The 23,128-nt window shown below is 57.5% G+C and overlaps 1 protein-coding gene across 2 annotated transcripts; it reads left to right on the top strand.

Moving 5' to 3' along the window:
• Nucleotides 1–1,611: 1,611 nt before the first annotated feature.
• TAGLN2 (transgelin 2) lies at nucleotides 1,612–8,547 on the top strand. 2 transcript variants are annotated; one of them, XM_032845725.1, is made up of 5 exons: nucleotides 1,612–1,719; nucleotides 6,593–6,800; nucleotides 7,080–7,254; nucleotides 7,588–7,690; nucleotides 7,956–8,547. In XM_032845725.1, the coding sequence occupies exons 2-5, from the start codon at nucleotides 6,621–6,623 to the stop codon at nucleotides 8,095–8,097; spliced, it is 600 nt and encodes a 199-aa protein (XP_032701616.1). In that variant the 5' UTR covers nucleotides 1,612–1,719; nucleotides 6,593–6,620; the 3' UTR covers nucleotides 8,098–8,547. The 2 variants fall into 2 exon arrangements, with proteins under 2 accessions (XP_032701616.1, XP_032701618.1); XM_032845727.1 differs by having other exon boundaries at nucleotides 1,654–1,719; nucleotides 6,603–6,800.
• Nucleotides 8,548–23,128: the final 14,581 nt, after the last annotated feature.

The following is a 23,128-nucleotide window of genomic DNA, read 5'->3' as shown; positions in this document are numbered from 1 at the left end:
GTCTGTGCTGGGCCCCTAGAGCCTGGGGACTGGAACAGGGATCTTAGGTCTGCCCGTGTGTGTGTGTGTGTGTGTGTGTGTGTGTGCCCGCGCGGTGATGGTGATGGTATTTGTGGTGTGGGTGAGGTTTTTTACATGTGAATAAAGAAATTCTGAAAAATGTTTGTGTATCTTCTGCCTTTGAATCTGAGAGAGAGGTAGAAAAATCCCTAAACCCTGAAAAAGGAGGAGACTCTTCCTGAATGAACAGAAGTGTATTCAACATATCTTTGCAGAAAGCATTTATTGGGTGCCTACTGAGGCCAGCTACTAAAGACAGCCATTGAGTTAGATGCTAAGAAAACAAAGCTTGTTAGGTTAAGCCTTTGCCCTTGGCGAGTTCTTTCCAGTCCGAGAAGCTGGCAGAGAAAGAGTTACAGTGTGATGTGATAAGTTCTGTGATAAAGCTCTGTGTTGCGTATTGTGGCTGCACAAAGGAAGGGGTCAACAATGAGTGTTTATAGCATGTGCTGGGACAGTGCTACCTCCGGCTGGGAGATCCTCCTGGAGTGGGAGTGATAGCAGTAGTGAGGGGCTGAGCCCCCACTGTGTGCCAGGCACGGCTCTAAGCTCCTTACATCATTTTCCACCACTCAGAAGGAGGAACCGTTCTTGGCTCCATTTTCTAGACTGTGAAACGGAAGCGTGGAGGCTGTAGGAATTTGTCCAAAGGTCACACAGCGGGTATGGAGTAGGGCAGGTCAGAAGTTGGTCAAGGGAGGGAAAGCATCCCAGGCAGAATGCACAGAGGAGTGAAAAACACCTGGTTTCCCAAGGGCTCACTTGACAGCGGGTTATAACATTGAGGCGGGGATGGAGCAGTGGAGGGAGGACACTGGTGGTCCTTGGATGTCCTTGGAAACCAGGCGAAACAGTAGCTTCTACCAAACAGGAAGGTCCCCACTGTTGGATGTAGGCAGGGACTCTACCAGAGGGGAAGAGAAGCCTCCGTAGAAGCCTGCAGAGGGGCGCTCCTTCAACCCTTAAACTATGCTCCCCTCCACCCTCAGACACAGAAGAACTGCCAGGCTCCTCCCCTGAGGCCTCCTCTTCTGATCCCTGGGGACCCTCCAGGATTAAGACATGCCAGGTCAGAGAGGAGGAACCGGAGGGGAGAGAAATCAGATCCCAACCCTGGGTCCCAAGGCGAAGAATGACCTCACTGTGGGTTCCTGCCCAGGCCTGAAGAAGGCGGAGAGCAGGAGTACTGTCCTGGCCTGCAGCCCCAGTACTGTCACATCCTAGTCACCTGGGGGATGGGGGTAGGGGTCTTCCTGTGCCTCCATTTACCTAACCACCCTTTTTAAGTCAAGAGGCTTCTTCCCACATAAACAAGCCCATAGTCTTGAGCTGACCTTCCAGGCAAAAAGCTTCCCACCAAGGCATAAGTTTAAGAGCTCCGGGGTGGAGGTCGAGGTTCTCACGGATGGCGACCGCTGCCGTGGCCCGCGTAGGCTCGGACTCCTCAGATCCTCTGGCCCAGCTTCCCGCCCACCGCCCCTCCCGCAGAAGCTCTGCCCTCCGCGTCCGCCATGCGGCGCCTTTAAAGCCAGGGGCGCTCGCCCCGCCCCGGGTCCGCCCCGTCCGAGGCGGGACCCCGCTGAAAACCCCCGGCCCCGGCCCCGCGCGCCACTCGGCCCGCAGCCCCTGCCAGAAGTGTACCGCGGCAACCGGCCAACGGTGAGCAGGGGCCGGGGGGCGCGCCCCGGGAAGCGGGAGGCCGGTGCTTGCTCCCGGGACTACGACGAGGGTCCGACGACCGCTCTGCCGCCCCGTGCTGTCGGGTCCTGTCCCCAAGCCCCGACCCCGCATTGCTGGGCGATGAGGTCAGCCCCGGTTGCGGGTGCACAGACAGGGCGTCCGTCCGGAGCGGGGGCACCCGGCCCTCGGGGGAGAGGAGCGGCGGGCGCCGGGGCTTGACCCGCGTGCCCCGAGGGCGGGCGCGCCGGAGCTTCCCCGCGACCCTCAGTGCCGGGTTCCAGGAGCACGTGTGGGAGCTGCCCGCGCTCCGCGGCCCCGAGGCCGCCCTTTCCGTTCCTCTTCCCGCCCGCCGTCCTGCTGGCGAGTCGGGGTCTCGGGCTGGCGCGGACAGCCCCCCGACCTCGGGCTCCGGGGCTGCAGCCCGCGCGGGCGGGCGCTGTGGGGAGGGGGTTGGTTGCGGGCGCTCCTGCCCCCGCGCCCGCCGGGGCCCCCACCCGCGCCCCCTGCTGCTGGGAAAGCCGGCGGGGGCTTCGGGCGGGCGCGCGGGCGGGCTGCCCAGACCACTGCGTCACCCCGGCGGTGGGCGGTGGGTGACTCATCCGGCCTTAACGGCCCAGGGCGTGGCGCGGCGAGGCGGCGGGGCCGGACCTGCAGGACCGGAAGTGGACGGCCGCCTTCCCGCCCCTGCGGGCCCCCCGGAGCCTGCTGGAGCCCGGGCCCGGGGAGTTCTGGGGCAGCCTGGCGTCTGGGAGCAGAAGGGAGCGTGGCGGGAGTGAGGGTGGGTGGGGGGGAGGTCCCGGGGACGGCTAGGCTGGGCTCTCCCGAGTGCTGACTCCAGAGCACCAGGCGCGGGGACAGCTCCCCTCCCCAGCGCCCCTCCCTATGTCTCCTTCCTCGTTCCCCCGGGAGACCTGCAGCTGCAGGGGGGCCAAGGTAGGGTGGGGCGGCGGGGCCCTGCCCTGCGGGGGGCAACCGGTGGTCTTTGTCCGGCTGCAGCCCCCCTCCAGCGCCCCAGCCCTCTGCTGCTCCTGGATTGGCCTGGGATCCTTCCTCTGCCCCAGCCCTTCTCTCTCCGGGATTTCCAGGGAGCGGACTTGCCTTCGGAGCCCAGAGCATTGCTTCTGAACTATTCCTTGAGTCCGCTTCTCTGTCCCCCGACGTGTAACTTCCCACGCCTCCAACCCCCACCCCCGCCTCTGCCGCTGACCTACGCCCCCCCACCCCCGCCCCACAAGGGATCCCTCCCACCTGCCTGCACCTGGGAACTGCCGGGGGGTGGGGTGGGGGGGGCTTTTCCACAGAGGCCGCGTCTAGCCCCCGTGCGCGGAGCCTCCTCTCCACTGCATGGGTGTTGCATGCGTGTTTCTGCCCGGCGCCCCCGCCCTGCGGGGTTCCTGTGTTTGGTACACAGAAGCCATGGCAACGGCCCCACCTCACCCCTCCGCCCGCTAGCCTTGCGGCTTCCTGTTTGTGCGGCTTCGGCTTTCTCTTCTGCTCTTCTGCTCTGCTCGCTGACTTGATGGGGAGGGGCTGTCCCCCGTGGGGCGCTCCTCGGTCCCAGGTGTCCACCACCCTTGCCTCTGCCTGCTTCCTCTGCGCTTCCCTCTGGGGCCGGGCGCCCCCCCCATCTGGTCCTTTCGGAATAGCCCTAAGCCCCATTCTGACTTGGGAAGTTCCCCTGCGACCTGTGTGCACAATGAGAGGAGAGTCTCTTTCTTTGTCTTCCCCCGTGAGACACCCCAGCCACGGACCTTTGGCATCTGCGTGGGGTGGGGTGAGGTGAGAGGCCTGCCCCTCCCCCTTCTGGGAACACTGAAGTCTTGTGGGTGGGGGTGAGGGCTGTTCCCCCTGCTGTAGGCAGCTGTAGGCCCCTCTGGCTTATGTTACTCACCAGGGGGCCGACCCCGAAGTGGCTCAGATCTTGTCTCCTCTTTGGCTCCCCAGCCCTGGGGCTACACCGCTCCCCACCCCAGCAGCCACCTGGCTGTCTTCCGTTCTGTTGAGGCAGGACTGCAGAAGGTCCCCTGGGTGTCACTCGGCTGGGCACACCAGCTGGGGCCCATCAGCGTGAGCCTGCCCAGTGGGGCGGGGACGAGCAACAGCTGGGGGCAGGCTGGCTGGGCCACCCCTTCCTGGAGCTCTGCCCCAGGGCTCCTCACCTACCAGGCTCCAGGACAGTGGCCCCTGTGGGGACCCAAGACACTGTGGCTGGAGGCTGTGACAGGCCCAGCTGTGTCCAGGCTCCGGAGTGGGGAAGGGGCCCTCAGCATCCTCTCGGAGCCCCGGGGCGGGGAGGAGGGGTGGGCGGCTGGGAGGCCAAGTCTGTTTTGCCCTTGTGGGAGGACACCGGAAGGGTAGGGCGTCAGGACTGCTCTCCCCTCTTAACTCGGTGCCTGGGTTAATGATTCTTCTGCCCTTTTTCTCCCTGGGCCACTGTGATCTCTTGGCCTCAGGCCACTTGGCTGCAAGGAGACAACCCTTAGGCCCAGGGGACCCTGGTGAAGCTGCTCCAGAAGAGAGATCCGGACGTTGAAAAGGGGCTTACAGGTGGCCGCAGCCCCGACCCCCCTTTCCCCCAGGTCTCCTAGCCATGCCCCTGTGTGTCACGGACCCCAGGCTGAGCTGCTGGGGCCGGGCTGGGAGGAGACAGTCTTGTCGCCTTGCTTCTGAGCTGCTCTCTGCTTGCCCTCCCCCAGCCCAGAGTATGTGTGCCTGGTGGTGTGGGTCAAGGCCCAGACCAGCATTTATCTGCGCCAGCCTTCAGGCTGGAGGAAGTGAGGGTGGGTTGCTCTTAATGAGGTATAAAAATAACTGATTTATGGGGAGGATCGCGGCGGAAATGTGCTGCTGGATAAGCTGGAGTAGAGGGGAGCCGCCAGGCTGGAGTGTGGGGGAGGGGACCGGCCTGAGACCCAGGGGCTGAGAGCAGGAGGGGTTTGGGGCGGCTCTGCCCCTGGGCCTGGCTCCACCGCTGAGCCCTGAGGCCCCTGGGGGGGGAGGTGGTGGCAGGATAGTTGAACCTGGGGTGTGTGGGAGGGAGGGAGACAGTGACTTCATCCCTTCAGTCTGACCTGGCCTGGAGCCAAATGTGGGGAGTAGGAGTGGCTTCCTTTCCTGTCCTTGGGCACAGGTGCCTGTGCCTGGGGGTCCCCCCCTCCCCCACTGTGTGGGCCACAGCTGGATCTCACAGTGGAAGGGGAAGAAAGGGAAGCTCATTCACAGAGGGATGGGGACAGGGAGTGAGGTCCTGTCCCCACTTTGGTCCTGCCCCCCCCCCACCATGGGTAGCATTCCTGGGACTTGCTCCCCAGGGTCCTGGGGCTGGGACCTAGGCAGTGAGGTAGGAGGTGGGGACAGACTGCCCCTGGGCCTGAGGTCTGGAAACCACCCAGTTCTTCCTGATAAAGGTTCTCAACCGAAGTTCAAGTGTGTTTCCCCAAGTCTCCCTTCCCTCCAAAGTTTCCCTAAAAATACCACCCACCTCCCAGGTTAGTTCCCTATTCCTGCTGTAACAGATGAGTGCAAATTCAGTGACTTAAAGCCACACCCGTTTCACGTGGGGCAGTTCAGAGACCTCAGCAGAGGTTCAAATCGAAGTGTCAGCAGGGCTGCCTTTCTTCTTGGGGAGTTCAGGGGAGAACCCCTTTCCTTGCCTTTTCCAGCCTCTGGGAGCCCCTGTCTGCCTGACTCCAGCTTCTCGCTTCTCCCGCTCTGACTTGTCTGCCTCCCTCCCTCGCTTGTAAGGCCCCTGCTGTGTGTATAAAGCCCCTTGCTGTGAGGACACTGGGCCGTCTTGGATGATCCAGCACACCGTGGTTCCCATGTCAGGACCCACCTGCAAAGGCCCTTTTTGCCACGTAACATTCGCAGGCTCTGGAGGTTAGGATGTAGACACCTTTGGGCGGCACCGTTATTCTGCCCACCACAGCTTGTCAAGGGGAGGTGGGATTGGTTTTGATTGCCTGGTTTCTCATGGGAAGTTCCTTTTGCCTCCTGAAATCTTTTTTTTTTTTTTTAAGATTTTATTTATTTATTTGACAGAGATCACAAATAGGCAGAGAAGCAGGCAGAGAGAGTGGAGGAAGCAGGGGATGCGGGTTAGGACCTGAGCTGAAGGCAGAGGCTTAACCCACTGAACCACTCCGGCCCCCCCTGCTGAAATCTTTTAAGGGACTACTCAGACCTACTCTTCCAGGAAGGCTTCTGGACTGCTTCTGCCCACACTCTTCTCGACGTTTCTGTCACATAGGGTCTGATTTGTACAGTCTCATCCCGCACAAGCCTTCCGCTTTCCTGGGTGCTCTCTTTGTCTCTCTGTTGGCTTTCCAGGACCAAGAACTTCCACCGCTTCCACAGTCGCGGGCACGGATTGGGGGGTGCTCCGTTAAGCCCAGAGGCTGGTGGTGAGGGTGGGTGTGTCCGCTTCTCTGGCTCCTGGAAGAAGTTCCTTAGCCATGTCTTCCTCTCCCCAAATCCTCCTCTTCCCCATGGCTGCGGTTCTAATGACTGGTTTGCCTTTGCCAAAGCAGACCACCCTGAACGAGGGGCCTTGTTTACCCCGAATTCTACTCCAGTGGGTTTTCTGTTTCATTCTAGTGGTGGGGCTGTTCGAATGAAGTCTAATGGCAGCACTCAGCGAAGTCTGCCTGCCGTGGGGGTGGGGAGCCCAGACATGGCCTGCACGGGCCCTTACCCCAGAGCTCTGAGCGGTGTTGTTTTGGCCCCTGTGCCAGAGTCGGGGTGAGTCCCCGTTTGACCGTGGTTCTCACCTCTGGGCCCACCCTGGGGATACAGGGTGTGTCCCTGCAGGCTCAGAGTCCTGACTGCGGGCCCCACTGTGTCCTCTCTCCAGCACCCCACAGCCACCACTGCCCTAGGGAATGGCCAACAGGGGACCTGCCTACGGCCTGAGCCGGGAGGTGCAGCAGAAGATCGAGAAGCAGTACGATGTGGACCTGGAACAGATCCTGGTCCAGTGGATCACCACCCAGTGCCGCAAGGACGTGGGCCGGCCCCAGCCCGGGCGCGAGAACTTCCAGAACTGGCTTAAGGATGGCACGGTGAGAGCTGAGCCCTTCTGACTGGAAGTACCAGGAGCGCTGGGGGGGCCGGGGGAGCCTGGGGGGCCTGGGTTTGTTCCACTTCCTCCTGAGCCTGGGTCTTTACCTCGCAGAGGACCCACGGAGTGAAAGGGGATGCCCTGGGGGACTGAGGGAAGAGGTGCTCCAGGGAGAGGACCACGGGAGGGTGTGTTCCGGTGGGACAGGAACCCCGGGGGCACGCCGGCTGTCTCCCGGCCAGCGGGCTCTCACCTCCGCACACCTTCTGTCCTCACCCAGGTGCTGTGTGAGCTCATCAATGGGCTATACCCCGAGGGACAGGCCCCAGTGAAGAAGATCCAGGCCTCCACCATGGCCTTCAAGCAGATGGAGCAGATCTCCCAGTTCCTGCAGGCGGCCGAGCGCTACGGCATCAACACCACTGACATCTTCCAGACCGTGGACCTCTGGGAAGGTGGGTCGGGGCCAGGGGACTGTCTCCCAGAAGAAAACCAGACACCTGGCAGGGCCAGATAGCGCCGGAAGACGGTGTGGGTTTCTGGCACCCTGAAGACAAAGGCTGTGTGTGTGTGTGTGTGTGTGTGTGTGTGTGTGTGTGTGTATGTGTATTTCATGGTAGAATGGGCCATGTGGGAGGCTGGGGTGGAGGAGGGTGTGGGGACAAAGGGAATCAAGAAGCCATTAGGTGCATTAGGGAATTAGATGCTGGCCTAAGTGGTCGGGGTGGAAGGCTGGCCCCCAGGACCCCAGCGCCGCTGAGGCCAACACAGCCCCTTCCCCTTCCCAGGAAAGAATATGGCCTGTGTGCAGCGGACGCTGATGAACCTGGGCGGGCTGGCCGTAGCCCGGGACGATGGGCTGTTCTCTGGGGATCCCAACTGGTTTCCCAAGTGAGTATGGCAAGGTGGCCCAGGCCTGTCCCTGTCGCTAGCGAAGGGTCTGGCACAAAGCCCTTTCCTGTCCCTCGCAACTCTCCAGGGATGGCAAGGGACTGTCCCCTTTGAGACACGAGGCGGTGGCTTGAGAGAGCTCGGGCCTCTCAGACGGGGTGGACGCTGGCTCCCGAGCTCCCCGCGAAGCCTCAGCCTGTCCAAGGGCAGACGTGCGCTGGGGCAGCCTACGGGCTCGACCTCACCGGCCTTCCTTTCCACCCAGGAAGTCCAAGGAGAACCCTCGGAACTTCTCGGACAACCAGCTGCAGGAGGGCAAGAACGTCATCGGGCTGCAGATGGGCACCAACCGCGGGGCGTCCCAGGCCGGCATGACTGGCTACGGGATGCCGCGCCAGATCCTCTGACCCCGCCCCAGCCCTGTGCCCGCCTTCCCATGGATGGTTAATATATATATATATTTTTTAGCAGTGACATTCCCTGAGAGCCCCTGGGACTCTCATACTCCCTTAGCCAGGGTGGGGGCCCGGCCTGCCTCCTCTGGGGTGCCTGGTGGCAGGTCCCCCCCCATCCCGTGCTTACTAATACATTCCCTTCTTCAAACCCACCAAAACTGGACCAACTGGCCTCCTTCCACCTGGGACCAAAAGTGGGGGGCCTTGCCACCCTGCAGCCCCATACCTCTTCTCTTTCCCTTTGGCTTCTTTCCACCCTGAGCTCTGCCCTCAATCTGTTCCTTGGCTGGGAGTCCGAGACCCTGCCTTCTGGCCTTCCTTCCACAAGTACGCCTCGCCCCTTAGCTGGGGCTGCAGGGACTTAATTTATAGGGAGAGGCCTGTGGTGGTGGCCACCGGCTGGGCTGCCGTCACCACACAGGGAGGCGGTCTGCCCCTGGCAGCGGCCTTCTCTCTCAGCTTCCCCTTTTCCATTCCCCGTGCTGTGGCTACGGGGTGGGGGTGAGGGGACAGGGACAGGACTGCGACCATGGGCTAGGGCTCGAAAAATCTGAATTTGCTGATTTCAATAAATATCTCTTGTCTTTTTTGGGTGGTCTCTGGCTGTGTCTGGGGCCCTGAGCCCTCCACGGGGAAGGGAGGAATGTGGGGGCAGTACCATGACTTTGACAGGGGAGAGGGCTTTGAGATGAAAGGCTACAGTCCTCACCCCAATCTTCTGATTTCCTTCCCTGGCACCTTCGTCCCCAGGTTTAAGGGAGGGGATGTTGGGTTGAGGACCGCGGCCCTTGGGCCCGGAGATGTGGGCGGTGTGCACATGCCAGCCTAGGAATTGGGCATCCATCCTGGTGCTCCGGTTGGGCCCCTCGCCCAGCCCAAGTGGCTTCTTTGCTGCCGCAGGAGGGTGGGGCTGGCTGCTGGCCCTGCCCGGAGTCCTGGCAAGTCTGGGGGCGGGAGGCCCCTCAGGCAGGCCTGGGGTAAGGCGGCCTCTGTGGGAGTTGGCCAGACCAGCTTGGGGGCCTGGGGCAAGGGCGGCAGTGCTGGGGAGGAATGGCCCGGCTGTGAGCGAGCTGGAGGGAAGAGGCCCTGCAGACGGCTCCCGTGCACTTGGGGAGCTATGTGCTTGGGAGAGCCGAGAACTTTCCTTCCGGGCACTGGCCTGGTACCGGGTTGTCTGGAGCTTGCCCTGACGGAGGCATGAATGTCCCGCACCCCCACCCCCGTTTCCAACTCCTTGGTGTCACCGTGACCCCAAGGCCTCCCCATCAGACCCTGGGACTTTCTAGGGAGAACTGGACAGAGCCTGGGCCAGCCCCCCACACCAAGTTCCCCTACCCTCTTTCTACTTCAGCAGGAGGGCAGAGCCCCAGCACCGTGCCAGGGCGTGACAGATGAGGAGGAGGTTGCTAACCAGAGGGCTTTATGTCTCTCTTCTCCCTCTGCCTCACTGGCTCCCTCTGCCAAGGAGCACCTGCCGCGTGCTAGGCTCAGGCTCAGCCCCCATCTGGAGGGTCCCCGGGATGTGACCCGGCGGCGTGAGGGATGGAATTTGCTGCACTTTGCAGGGGCTGAGGCTCAGATGCAAACTCCCAGGGATTAGCTGCCATTCTGTCCCTTTACCTCTGGCTCTGGAAGGCTTTCTCCCAGGACTACAGGGAGGGAGAGTGACATCATTGCAGAGAAAACCTTGAATTCACTAATTGTTACACTGAAACACTGACCTACTCGCACCCTTCCCTGATTTAACTGTTTACAGCTTCCCATCCTTGGCTGGGCGCTTCCTAACATTCTGAGACACTCCGCTTGATCCAGGGCTGAGACAAGACCCCCCGCCTTCCCCCGGTGGCTTCCCACAGTAGCCTGCGAGGTGCATATCACTGTGTTCCTTCCCCCGTTTTGGCCCCACATGAGCCCACTGGGTCCCAGGGCATCCATGGCCAAAGACTAAAGGGGGGATGTGGGTTCAATGCCAGGTAAACCTGGCTGTGATCTCGTGCCCTTGGAGGCTCAGGAAGAAGGGGGCCATGGAGGAACAGGGGGACGAAGGGGATGTGGGGGTGGTGGGTGCCCCTCCTCTGAAAACTGGAGGTACTGGCTCCCTCCTCCTGTTGCTGTAGGGGTTTTGCCAGCCTGGGCAGCAAGTGCGGTCCTTGGCCCAGCAAAGGCTCCAGAGACAGATGTGCAGGTGCTGCAGCGTCTGTGTGGATGCCTCGCGGGGGCAGAAGTGCTGCCCGGCTGGGCTCCGAGATGCTTCAGGCAACAGCCAGGCCCCCCATCCCAGAGCAACTGACTTCCAGTCAGACACGGAGGGGATGGGGGAAGTGCTTGGTTAAGGGGCGCGTCCCCCTTCTGGCTGTGACCGCCACCCCCACAGGCCCTGTGAGCCATCTCTACCGCCGCTGCCCGCAATCCACCTGGCCACAGCTCCAGCAAATGCCTTCTGGAAATGGCCTGCACCGATGCCACAAAATCTGGTGCGTGTTTTGTCGCATGGGAGGCCACAGTTTTGTGCCGAATCTGGCCTGTTCCACCTCTCCTGACCTCTCCCCCTTTGGGGTCCCAGACCTAGGGGAGGGGGGCAGCATCTCCTCTGTGTGGCACTTCCTTCTCCAGGGCTCCCTACCCTGATGTCTCCTGACGTCCCACCTGCGGGACTGTCCCCACTGCTGCTAGGACCCCTGTCCCCTCCAGGTCTTACCAGGGCTTGTCCTTCAAGTCTTTGTTCAAAGTTTACCTTCCAAGTGCAGCCTTCCCTGGCCGGCCTACTTTGTGCATTCCTCCCTCGGCCTCCCCCCAGCTTTCTCCTATCACCACCTCCGGGTGTATTTTACTTTCTGTCTCCACCCACAGAATGTACACTCTTTAAGGGCAGGTTTGTGTTGGTTTTGTGGATGTGGAGAGGTGCCTGGCCCTTTGTCGGTGCTGGATAAATATTTGTTGAACAAACGAATAACTATCACCCCACTCTCCCGTTCCTCAAACCCCTGGCCCAGTGACATGGCGCCCCAGTCAGGCCAGGGTCTCAGCAGGCCAGCCTGCCCTTGGGTCTGAGATGGAAACAGCGCCTCTGTCCGCTTCCTTCCAAAGCTCCCCCATGGTTCATTTCCAGAAGGTGGAAAACCCGAGACTGTGGGGCTCCAGAAGGCTGGAAGTGGGGCTGGGAGGGAGGGGAGAGCCCTGTGTGGTCTGTGCAAATGGAAGGCTCACTGAGGATTTGCGGGAAGACAGGGCGTGCGTGCAAGCAGGGCAGGAAGAGGTAGGAGCCGACTTAGGTTCGGGTTCATTGACTCCTTGCCTGCAGATCTGAAATGCAGAATCCCTGAGGAGGTGGGGAGAAGGCAGGTTCGGCTCCTCGTGGCCCAATGGAAAGAACTCAGTAGGAAGGCAGGGAGAGGCAGCGGGAGGCAGAGTGGGGAGGAGGAAGAGGAAGTGGGCTCCCAGGGCTCAGCCTAGCTTGGCTCACCCTTGGGGAAAAAGCACAGGTCTCTGTGGTCCCTTCCGGTGCGTGTGTGTCCAGGTGGGTGAAAATTTGCAGGGCTGGGGCTCAGGGGCGCAGGTGGGAGCAGAGGAGTCTGTTACCGCGCGTGGAGGCCGCCTACAAGCGTGTCTGCCAAGGAGCGGAGGGAATGGGTGTGGAGAGGTGTGTGTCCTGCGTGCATAGGCAGAAGGTAAGCATCTGTGAGTTTGCGCATGGGTCCTTGCAGAACAGTATGTCCCATTCCTGCCTTTCAGCTGGGGGAGGCCTTGGAGAGCTTGGCAAAAAGCCCAAGGAGCGGCAGAACGGGGAAAAGGCTGGGCAATAGGGCCCTGGGGAGGGAACTATAAAGGGTCTGGGATTAAATTTGTTGGAGAGAAGCCCAGAGAGTAAGTTAGTAACTGTCTCCATGCAAAGCAATGAGTTTTAGTCCCAGTGGCCATAGAGGTGGATTAGAAGAAAATGCACTGAAGTCGTTTCTAGAGAAATTTAGGCTGAGCAAGGAAAAAAGATGCCCTGGCTCTGAAGGTTATTAGCCTCTGGCCTCTCTTACAGATCAAGAGGCATGTTTTCAAGTAATAGGATGGATCCCGTCTGGGGTGGAAAACGGGCAGTCTGCTTGGGAATGCATATACGTACACCCATTTTTAAAATTCAGGCGTTCATTCAACATTTATTGGGGTTCTCTATGTCAGGCCTTATGGGGGAGATGAAGATTATTAATACGTGATCTCTTTGCTCAAAGAGCGCAGAGTCCTGCAGGGGAGATAAAACACGGATATGAGCCAAGCCACGATCATTGGGGAAGCCAGCGCTCCGTGCCTTTGGAGAAAAGCAAACAGCAATATTTGGGCGGGTCACTCGCCAACCTCCCGCAGCCCTGGGTCGCTTCTGCAGTGGAGGGGGGTGACATCACAGGGAGCTGAGACTGCATATCTCAGGGATCAGCTGGGGGGAGCGGGGCTGCAGGCTGGGGGCTGGGGGGGCTCCTCCAGGAAAAGGAGCAGTCCTTGCTCTGTGGTCGGAGGTCAACTTTCAGCGCTGGTGGAGGGGGGCTGTTCCCTTCCATCCTGGAGTGGGGGGTGGGCAAAGAGGCCTGAGTTGGGGTGAGCACCAGGGACTGGGTGGGGAGAGATCAGCATCCCAGGCGGGCTGCGAGGAGAACATGAAAGAACTCAGACACTTCACCCTGCGCCCAGCAGACCCTGAGTTCTTTTTTTTTTTTTTTTAAGATTTTATTTATTTATTTGACAGGCAGATCACAAGCAGGCAGAGAAGCAGGCAGAGAGACAGGGAGGAAGTAAGCTCCCTGCTGAGTGGGGAGCCTGATGCGGGGCTCGATCCCAGGACTCTGAGATCACGACCCCAGTGGGTCCGACACTTAACCGACGGAGCCACCCAGGCGCCCCTCAACAAATAGTTCTCGAGCACCCATTTAGGGCAAGGTAGTTGCTGAGTGCTGGGGTTACAGCATCAGCAAGACGAGTAGAGTTTTTGCCCTCCTGGGAGGAGCTAGGGAAAGCAAAGAGCAGGTCATAATGGGATATGGGGGGTGGAAAGGGGAGCGAGCGTAGCTGCCAAAGGACCCCGCAGCAGGGGACTCAACCCAGCTTTGCAGGGGTGGGGTGGGCAGGGGATCCGTGAGAATCTCTGGAAGATGCTGGAGTCTGAGCTGGGGATTTAAGGACGACAAGAAGCACGAAGGCGGGGCCCGTGCTGGTGGGGAGAATGTTCCAGGCAGGGGTGCAGCATGGGCATGGCCTGGAGGTGAGAATGTGCATAGCTGGACAGTAGAGGGCTGGTTCATGGGCTGAGAATGCAGCTGAAAAGGGAAGAAGGGCCCAGCTCTTCCAAGGAGCGTCAAAGTCAAATGAAAGATTTTGGATATTTCATTAAGGACTTGGGGGTACCCCTGAGAAATTTTAAGCAGGGGGCTGCAGAGATGAGAGTTGTGTCTTATTTAGAAAGCTTCCCTCCGTTGTAGGGCAGAGAAAGGCCTGGGGTTGGGAAAACTCTGGAGGCAGGCCAGCCTTAAGAGGCTACTGCACCGGTCCAGGCTGGAGAAGAGCCCGGGGCCTAGGGGGCTTGGCAGGCGTGAGAAGGGGAAAATGGATTTCCAGATTGGCTTGTGCTCTGTGGAGAGTGAAGAGGGTTTCAGCAACCAGGTGAGTGCTGCCGTGGTCTCCGGGATGCGAAATCCGGGAGCAGGGGCTCCACAACACGACGGATTCTTCTCCTCTTCTCTCCCATATTCCAGGTAAGGAAACTGAGGCTAAGGGCAAAAGTTACTTCAGAACCCAGCTGGTGGCTGAACTGGGATTTGAACTGAGGAGCAAAGCAGTTCAAGCTTATCGCTTGCCCCATCGGGGCCCGCGAGCGGGCTGACCCGGGGAAGGGTTTGGCTGGCCGCCAAAGTGAACTGTGCTGTTTCTGTGGGCGAAGGCGGGGCTGCAGTGAGGAAGCGGGAGGTCAGGCCTCAGAAGCCGGGCAGGAAGTTCAGCTCGGAGGCAGCTACCCCTCCAAGGCCGTTGCCGATCTGGCAGCTTCAGAAAGAGGCTAATGGAGAGACCCCGAGGCCCAGCCCCTGGATCTTGCAACTCGGGGTTCCTGTCCTCAAGGCTCTCTGACTTTCTGGGGCTTTCTGACTGCTCAGCTTACCCCGGCAACAAAGGCTGTTGCGACCACGAGGACTTGGAAGGCACTCCCGTGTCTAGGAAAGGCTTTAGTATTCCTTTATCCTTTGCAGAAAACAGAAAAACACACCTGAACACTGTTAAGTGGCGTGCTCTAGGCCCCAGCGTCCTCGAACCCCTGGTCTATCTGCCTTGGCTTCTGGCGCTCAGCCCAGTAGCTCCTGGCCCACCAGCTGGCTCACGGGGAGTTGGTGGTTTTGCACTGGCTCTGCATGTTCTAAGATCCAGATCTCTGGACTCCTGGTCACTCCCTGGACACTGAAGATACCTAAAGGGAAGCATCAACAGGCCTGGGGCCGGTGGCAGGCGCCAGCAGACACAGCAGGGTTGGGCTACTCTAGGTCCCCTCCCGTATCTCCCCCAGTCCCCCACAAGGAGCCTCAGCTTGCTCAGGTGTGTTCTGTTGTCCGAGTGACATCTGTCCTCACGGTGCCAATACTGAAGTCACCCTGGGCGCTGGTTTGAGATTAGAAACACAGATTCCAGTTTGTCCTCTTAGAACCCCCCACCCCCCAGTTCACCGGGGGGTGGGGGGTGCTCTCTGGAATTTGGTTTTAAACGGGTCTCCCCCATAATTCTTAGGCAGCCCTGTCCTCGGAGATGCAGAGAGAAGTTTCTCTGAGCAGAAAACTGAGGTCTGGGAGGGCCCTGGCCGGAGGCCTTGCCTGGGAGTCGTCCCTCCCCCGCACCCTGCACTGTTTGGCGACTGTGGCTGGGTTGCCAGGGGAAACAGGCTCTGTAACTTCCGGGCTTTGGTGGCTTTTCCCTCCTTGGCCTTATCTCAACATCCTCAGGCGGTCCCCGGTCTGTGCTCGTCACGTAGGAGGGGAAGCTGGTGCCAGGAGTGGGGAGGCGTGGGGGCACCGGGGACCTGGGGCAGGCCGTTGGGTGGATATGTGGTTTGGAAGAGGGGCGGAGGCTGTGGTTTCCTCTAAGGGCTTTCTCCTTGGCCTGGGGGCTCTCTGCCCTGCCGTGCTGGGGCCAGGTAGAGGGTGGGCCATGTGACCTGCAGGGCTCTGTCAGCGCTCTGGAGGTCCAGCACCCCATTCCCCACCGTCCCACCCCACCCCCCAGGCCTGAGGGGGGAGGGTGACAGTGCTTCCTTGGCCAGTTCCCCTCACCCCTTCCCTGCTTCCTCCCTCTGGACCCAGGGCCCTGGAGGCCTCCTGCCACACCCTCCTCTCTCTCCCCTAGCCCTCTGTCCCCTGCCCTTTCCCGGGTGCTTCCCGACTTTCCCCATGGTCCTCCAGCTCTCTCCGCACTCCCTGCCCCATGCCCCGTCTCCTGACTGTAGCAGGGAGGCCCACAGTTTCTAAGGATGGGGAGGAGAGTTGTGAAGCAAGAGGGAAGGCCATGAATACTTTGAGGAGAACAATCCATGCTTTTGAGTGTGTGTTCATGTGTTCGGCTCCACTTTGCTTTGGGAAGAACCGAAGGCTGTTTTGAGAGTTCCAGCGCTCCAGGAAGAAGGGGGTGGTGAGATAGGCTTTCAGGCATCTGTGCAACTGAGAGGACTGGCAGCCCGATTCCTGACCACATTTGTACCACACCGAGGACGAAGATGTCCCCCGCCTCCGTGGCCCGCACGCCCCCTGCTCTGGCGGGGAGGAAAAGGAAGAGTAACCGCGAGGCACGGTGCAAATTGTTTTTCGAGCCTGGTCGGCACAGTGCCTTTTGGGGCGATTACCCTGTGTCAGATGAAGACGCAAGGCCCAGTGGCTGGGCAGGTGGCCCAAGGGCTCTCTCCTGTGAGCGGCTAGGTCAGGGCTCCAACCCTGCTTGTCTGGTTCAAAAATTAGTCACCGCTTTCCTTCTTCACGCTGCTGCCCCGCGAGCACAGATTCAGAGACCACATGAGCGGCCAAGGCCCAGAGGGAGAGCTCCTTCCCGGCTGGATGGACTTCCTGGCCACCAGGCAGCCAAGGAGCAGCGTGTTTGCCTGAGAACCGAGTGCGCATCGGCAATTCCCTTCAGGGACAGCTGGTCACCACGGCCTTGAGCAGAAGCTGGTAGGCCGAGGGAGTCAGGTCCAGAGGAAGGAGGTGGTGCCCCTATGTTGGAGAACTCCCAAGACCCGTGCATCAAAGGCGTCCAGAGACCACAGGAGCGAGAGGGGAGAACTCACGGCGACCAACACAAACTCTTGGAAGCCTCTGGCTGCCGGCCATTCTCTCCGTGTGGCCCAGCTACCCCCCAGCCGCTTACAGGACCCTGGGCCTCGCGGGTCCCTGGCCTGCAAGACGCAGGTTCCTCAATGCTTTTCAAGCACGGAGAGAGAAAGAGAGAGAGAGATCGAAAGAGATAGAAGGGAATCAGCTTCTCTTCTTGCCTTAGGAGACGCGCTCCAGAGAGCGGCCAGACTTGTTTTAACCACGGGCTCCTCCGGGTCTTTTCTCCCCGGCTCCTCCCATTTAAATGTGCTTATTCATCAGGGTCCAGATTCTTACCCCTCTGGCCTGAGCCAGTGTGGGGAGCGCGTCGGGACGCCTGCAGGGTGCGGCGGAGGCCCGGGAGGGCTCCAAGGCCCCGTGGGGCGAGAAGGAGCTGCGGGGGTGCCCAGTGCACCCCGAGGACCGCGAGGTGGCTTCTCTGGGAGTGGCGACGCGGTAGGGACGGTCAGGGGAGCCGGGGGTGGGATTCGGGCAGGGCCGGGAGTCGGGACCGCCTTCTTCCTCGGGCTCTCCAGCCTCTCCAGCCTCTCCCGCCCCGGACTGCTCTCCCTGGGCTGGCGGGGCCGCGGGGACGCTGCGAAGGGGCGGGGCGGAGGACGCGAGGGAACCGGGAGCCTGGGGATGGGGCCGCGGGAAGCGGACGTCCGAGTCGCACCGCCAGGAGGAGGGGCGAGAGGGAGGGCAGCGCGCAGGGGAGGAGGTGGGAGAGGGCGGTGGGAGAGGGCGGTGGGAGGAGTGGACGGAGCCGGCGGAGGCTGGGAGGGGAGAGCGAGGGCGGCCCACCCCGGCCCCGCCGGATGCGGCCGCACTTGGGAGCCAACGCTAAGGGGAAGGTTGCCTCCCTGCTTATCCGCGGGGAACCAGGCTCGGTGAGGCCGAAGCGCGTGCAGTCTGGGAAGCCCCATCGGAGGGCGACAAGGCCGCATTATGAATGCGCTGTTAATGGCGAGACTGAACGTTTATTTAGTGTAATACATCGTGACAGATTGGGAATGTTTCAAAATCTGGCAAATACTGTAAACATCATAACATCTGGAATTCACGGCCTGAGACAAGCCCGAAATAGCTTTCACCCTTCCCTTTTTTGGGCTGTTTATTCTTTGTGTCCAAATGACAGTGATTTTATTGATATTATTTTATATAGAGAATAGAGTGATAATTCATTCCTTCTGGTATGGGTTGATTGACACTTTTATTATTATTAATAGATTAAGGGGGCGCCTGGGTGGCTCAGTGGGTTAAGCCTCTGCCTTCGGCTCTGGTCATGATCCCAGAGTCCTGGGATCGAGCCCCACATGGGGCTCTCTGCTCAGGAGGGAGCCTCCTCCTCCTCTCTCTCTCTGCCTGCCTCTCTGCCTACTTGTGATCTGTGTCTGTCAAATAAATAAATAAATAAATAAATAAATAAAATCTTTAAAAAGAAATAGATTAGGATGTTTCTTTTATTTCAGTTTGCTGTTGGTAAAATCATATCAGTTTTTGTAATTGTCAAATTTGGGGAAATCTGTGCTAAATTCCTTACCTGGGCTGTAGAATTTCAGGACATTGTTCAGTAATTACATGTTCTTTGAATTGATGGCACTCATGAACCAACTTGTCATCAGTTCTGATTCTAGCGTTTTATGCTGAGTTTTATGCAAGCTCTGTCAATGTCAGTATTTTATGTCAGATCAACAGGAAATCTGATACACTCCTGATGTGTTCATAGGATTTTCTTCTCCTTGTTAATTGGATTATTCAACAATCCAAGGGCCTATTTATTCAAAATTTGTCTATTTCTCTTATTGAATTATGCTGTTGATAGAGTCTGAACATTTTTGCTACAGTTTAGTTTTCAATTTCATAATAATTTGTACTGATTTCATGGTTCATTTTTATCACTTTGGTTTCATAAACCTACTGAGTTCTTTTATTGAGATATAATTGACACATAACACTATATTAGCTTCAGGTGTGCAACAGAATGATACAGTGTTTGTATAAACTGAGAAATGATCACCACGAGAAGTCGAGTTAGTGTCTGTCACCATACATGGTGACACATTTTTTTTTCTTATGATGGGAGATGTTAAGGTCTATCCCTTAGCGTCTTCCAAATATACAATACGGTATTATTAACTACAGTCGTCCCAGTTATCAAATAAGTAAGTCACAAGGATGAATGTGACTTCATCCCTGTGACTTACTTATTTGATAACTGGGAGTTTGTGTCTTGGGTGGGAGCCAGACGAGTGGATCTTCCACTTGCCCCCCCAAAATCTTAAAAGTTTACAGAGAGGCCTTAGCTGGGTCCAGTCACATATACTGGCCAAATGGTCTCAGTGCCACATCATTCTCTCAAGGCTTGTGTTCTTGGAGCAGCCTCTGGGAGTGGCAAAGCCAAGTGGAACCCATATTCCAAGGTCAGTGTGGGGCTCAGGAGCCTCTGATTGCCTGGGTCCAGCTCATGGGTCAACCAGTGGTCAGGTCTTTGATGACCTCCCCCAATAGCGGGATCATACCATTTGTCTTTTCCTGTCTGACTCATTTCACTTAGCAAAATGCCCTCGAGATGTATCCATGTTATCACAGATGGTAGGATTTCATTCTTTATGGCTGATTAGTATTCCATTATATATAACATATATATCACATTTTCTGTATTCATTCATTCATCGGTGGACACTTGGGTTGTTTTCATGTCTTGGCTATTGTAAATAATGCTGCAAGGAACACAGAAGCGTGTATATTTTTTTGATCTAAGTGTTTTTGTTTTGTTTGGATAAATACCCAGAAGTTGGTTGCTGGATCGTACAGCAGTTCTCTTTCTAGTTGTGTGCGGAACACTGTTTTCCACAGTGGCTGCACTAATTTACATTGCCACCAGCAATGCACAAGGTTCCTTTTCCCCACACCCTTGTCAACACTTGTCACTTCTTGTCTTTTTGAAACTAGCCATTCTGACAGGTGTGAGTTAATATCTCGTTGTGGTTTGGATTTGCATTGCCCCGATGATCAGTGATGTTGAGCCCCTTTTCATGTACCTGTTGGCCATTTGTATGCCTTTTTTTTTTTTTTTTTAAGACTTTATTTATTTATTTATTTATTTGAGAGAGGTAGACAGAGCACGGGCAGGGGCGAGGGGTAGAGGAAGAGGGAGAAACAGACTCCCCGCTGAGCAGGGACCGCCCCCCCATCCCAGGCTTGATCCCAGGACCCTGAGATCATGATGACCCCAGCCAAAGGCAGACGCTTAACGCTTAACCTGAGCCACCCAGGTGCCCCCACTTTTATATCTTCTTTGGAAAAAATGTCTACTCAGAACATCTACCCATTTTTTCATCGGATCTTTCTTTCTTTCTTTCTTTCTTTCTTTCTTTCTTTCTTTCTTTCTTTCTTTTTTTTTTTTTTTGCTGTTGTAGGAGTTGTAGGAGTTGTAGGAGTTCTTTATATATTTTGGATATTAACCCCTTATCAGATACACGATTGGTAAATATTTTCTCTCATTCAATAGATTGCCTTTTCATTTTGTTGATTGTTTTCCTTTCTTGTGCAGAATAAACTCATCAATTTTAAAGTAACTTTTCTGTTCTTTAACACATACATTTAAAGTTGATGAAAGAAAGGAATGTGCTCTTTTTAAAAAATTAAAAAAAAATTTTTTTTAAGTAAACTCTGTGCCCAACATGGGGCTCAAACTCACGACCCGGAGATCAGGAGTGGCACGCTCTCCTGACTGAGTCAGCCAGGTGCCCCGAAGAGGATGTCCTCTGGACATAGGTCCACGTCTGTTCAATGTCACATTATTTAAATCTTCAGAGTGACTTTCCAAGATCAGTTTAGAAAGGCATGTTCAAGTTGTATCAACTTTTTGAATAAATAGTTTTGCATTTCGTTTTTTGTATTTCTCCCCCCAACCTTTGAAAATATGTTACAGATCCTTAAAAGGTCCATGTTAGCGAGCAATGTGTGGTAGGCACAATAAGGCACCACCTCCCCTCCAAGTACCTACCTCTTAATCCCCACGCCTCTAAATATTTACCTTACGCGGTAAAAGGACTTTGCAGGTATGAGTAAGTTAAGGATCCTGACATGGGGAGATTCTCTTGGATTATCGTGGTGGGCTCAACCTAATCAGGAGTCCCTAAAGTGAGAGCAATTTCCCCAGTAGAAGGAAGGATGACTTGTTAAGAGTTGCTCAGCTGCGTGATGTGACAGGCTTTAAATACGGGAGCAGGGGCCCATGAGCCCAGGAATATCGTGGCCTTCAGAAACTGGGTAAAGGATTCACCTTAGAGCCTCCGTAAGGAACACAATCCTGCTGACACCTCAGTTTTTAGGCCAGTGGGAACTCCAGGACCATGAGAAAATACATCTGTGCTCTTTTAAGCAACTAAATTTGGGGTAATTTGCTAGAGCAGCGGTAGAAAACTAATATACAAGGCTTGAACAGTTTTTAAACGGAAAGACTGTCTCACTATACTCAGAAGACTTCAAGTGGGTGTGCGGGTTTGAAATTATCTATGAGAAGAATGCAAAAAAGAAAAACTGTCTATCATTGTTGGCAAAAACAGAAGTCGTCAACATGTTTAGGCCCTCTGGAGGCAGTTTCTTCTCTGGTGAGATGTGTAATGTGTTTATAATCATATATGATGTATTACTAGGTCTCTTCCTGGCCAGCGAGAACTTCCGTTTTGGCCCAGCAGTGATAAGAACAGAATCTCCACTTACAATTTTACACAGTAGGAGGGTTAACATTGATTCACGGACTGGCTTCTGGCTTCTGAAAAAATTTCAAACTTTGTTTTTCTTCCACTTTGCAAATCTTTCTGGTGTCGGGCACCACAGCCCCTCTTTCTCACGGAGAATGTGGCCAGCACTTTCCTGTCCGGACCTCAGGTGAGGTGGCAGGGTAGAGGGGTGGGGGGAGTGTCGCAGTCGGCCTCACCTACAGCCTGCCCGGGAGGCAGTAACGCAACTATAGAGGTGATGGGGAACCAACACAAACGGGTTTCACCCAGCCAAAATACATGGATCCCTAACCCCGCTTCCTTTTGCAAACTCCAAGGAAACACACAGCAAAGAGCCCTGAAGGCCCAGAAGCATTTTGGACTTCCAGGTCAATGCGAACAAAGCTGGGCGTGGGGTTCCTGACCCTGTGCGATGTCCTGCTCTCCTTCCTGCCTCAGCCGTAACCTGGCCTTCAGAGATCACCTGGGTTGAGAAAAGAACACCAAGTTTTGAGTTTGGACGGTGGTCCCTCTGGGCCTGTCTCTTCTCTGGGGATGGGGATGGTTACACAGAGATGTGGCTGTGAAGATTCAGTGGGACACTCAGGGGAAGCGCCCCATCCAGGGCAGGCTGCTCACGTCCTCATCCCGTCCCTTCTCTCCATGCTGCTGGGAAGAGGCTGGGAGGAACCCAAAAGCCCTCCTCTCACTCCCAAGCCCAGAGGGTTGTGCTCCCCCTTCACGCCTGCCGGGTGGGGTCGCTGCTCTCCCCTCCAGGTCTGATCCCACCTCCCACACTGTGGCCTCCCTCAGTCCCGCCCCCGTGTTCTTTTGAGGATCCCAAAGGAGATAAGGCTGAGAAATCTGGAGAAGGTATGTGAGGTCTGCGGGAGTTAAGTCCTTTTAAGAAGAACTGGAGGTGACCCCGGCTGCCTTCCTCCATTCCCCTGGGGCTGTGGACAGCCCTCGGGCCCCTGGCTCTGCGGACGTCCAGCCCGGAGTGTGTCCCGGATGCAGCGGGGGGCTTGGAAGCAAAAAGTCAAGCTGGAGGGAGCTTCAGAAAGGCGGGCTGTGAGGGCGTGGGGAGAGGTTCGCCAGTGGGAGGCGGTTCCCAGGATCACGGCGTCATTGCGGCCTTCTGGCGGGAGTTCAGCTCGTCGGGGCTGGAGGGGAAACGTGCCTGGTGCATGCAGAGGCTCCGTGGGGCTTGGGGTCAGCAGGCCGAGGCCTCAGCTCAGTTCCATCCCTGCAGGCTGGGAGGCGTGAGGGCAAGCCAAACTGGGAGAATCCTAGAGCTCCTAAAACCTCTTCCAGAACAGTCCACACAAACGTTAAAAGGCAGATTTCCTAAGGCCAGTTCCGTAGATTTCCATGCCGGTAGTCTTTGGGGCCTCCCCGGTGGCTGAGCTGGAGGGCCGAGGAACCGCTCCTGAAGCTACACGGGCGCACACGCACGCGCACCCACATGCACGCACGCGCACCCACACCCACACGCGCGCACGCGCACACACGCACGCACGCGCACACACACGTACTCACGGCGGGAAGTTCGTCCTGCGGTCTCACTAGGCTCCCTCCTGGTGTGCAACTTGTCTCTAATCCAGGGTTGCCTGGCATGTCCCAGGGGCCCTAGGGCAACAGTAACCATGGTAACCAGGGGGCGTCCGGGCCTGGCCCTTGCAGGAGTGCCTGCAGTTGGACATCCTCGGCCGGTGCCAGACCCTTGAGGTTTCGCGTTCTGACCCTACTGGACCCTACTGTCCAGCCAGAGCCAGTGAAGAGCCCGGCGCCCTGGCGGGGCTCAGGCTTTCGCGAGCGCGGTTCCCCGTCGAGGCGGGGGTTCGGGTCCCCGAAATCGCTGGACGCCTTGAGCGTCCGCCGGAGCCGAGGGGCGGGGCCAGGGGCGGGCCTGGGGGCGGGGCCGCGGCTCCCGCT

This window comes from Lontra canadensis, unplaced genomic scaffold, assembly GCF_010015895.1.
Source record: "Lontra canadensis isolate GAN:19392208 unplaced genomic scaffold, GSC_riverotter_1.0 scaffold168, whole genome shotgun sequence".
Classification (NCBI taxonomy): Eukaryota; Metazoa; Chordata; class Mammalia; order Carnivora; family Mustelidae; genus Lontra; species Lontra canadensis.
This window is presented reverse-complemented; position numbering and strand designations above follow the sequence as displayed.

What these genes read in the sequence shown, in the direction of transcription:
- TAGLN2 (XM_032845725.1), top strand. Translation starts at nt 6,621, where the DNA reads ATGGCCAACAGGGGACCTGCCTACGGCCTGAGCCGGGAGGTGCAGCAG. An exon ending in GACCGTGGACCTCTGGGAAG is followed by an intron (nt 7,255 to 7,587) that starts GTGGGTCGGGGC and finishes TCCCCTTCCCAG; the next exon opens with GAAAGAATATGGCCTGTGTG. An exon ending in GATCCCAACTGGTTTCCCAA is followed by an intron (nt 7,691 to 7,955) that starts GTGAGTATGGCA and finishes CTTTCCACCCAG; the next exon opens with GAAGTCCAAGGAGAACCCTC.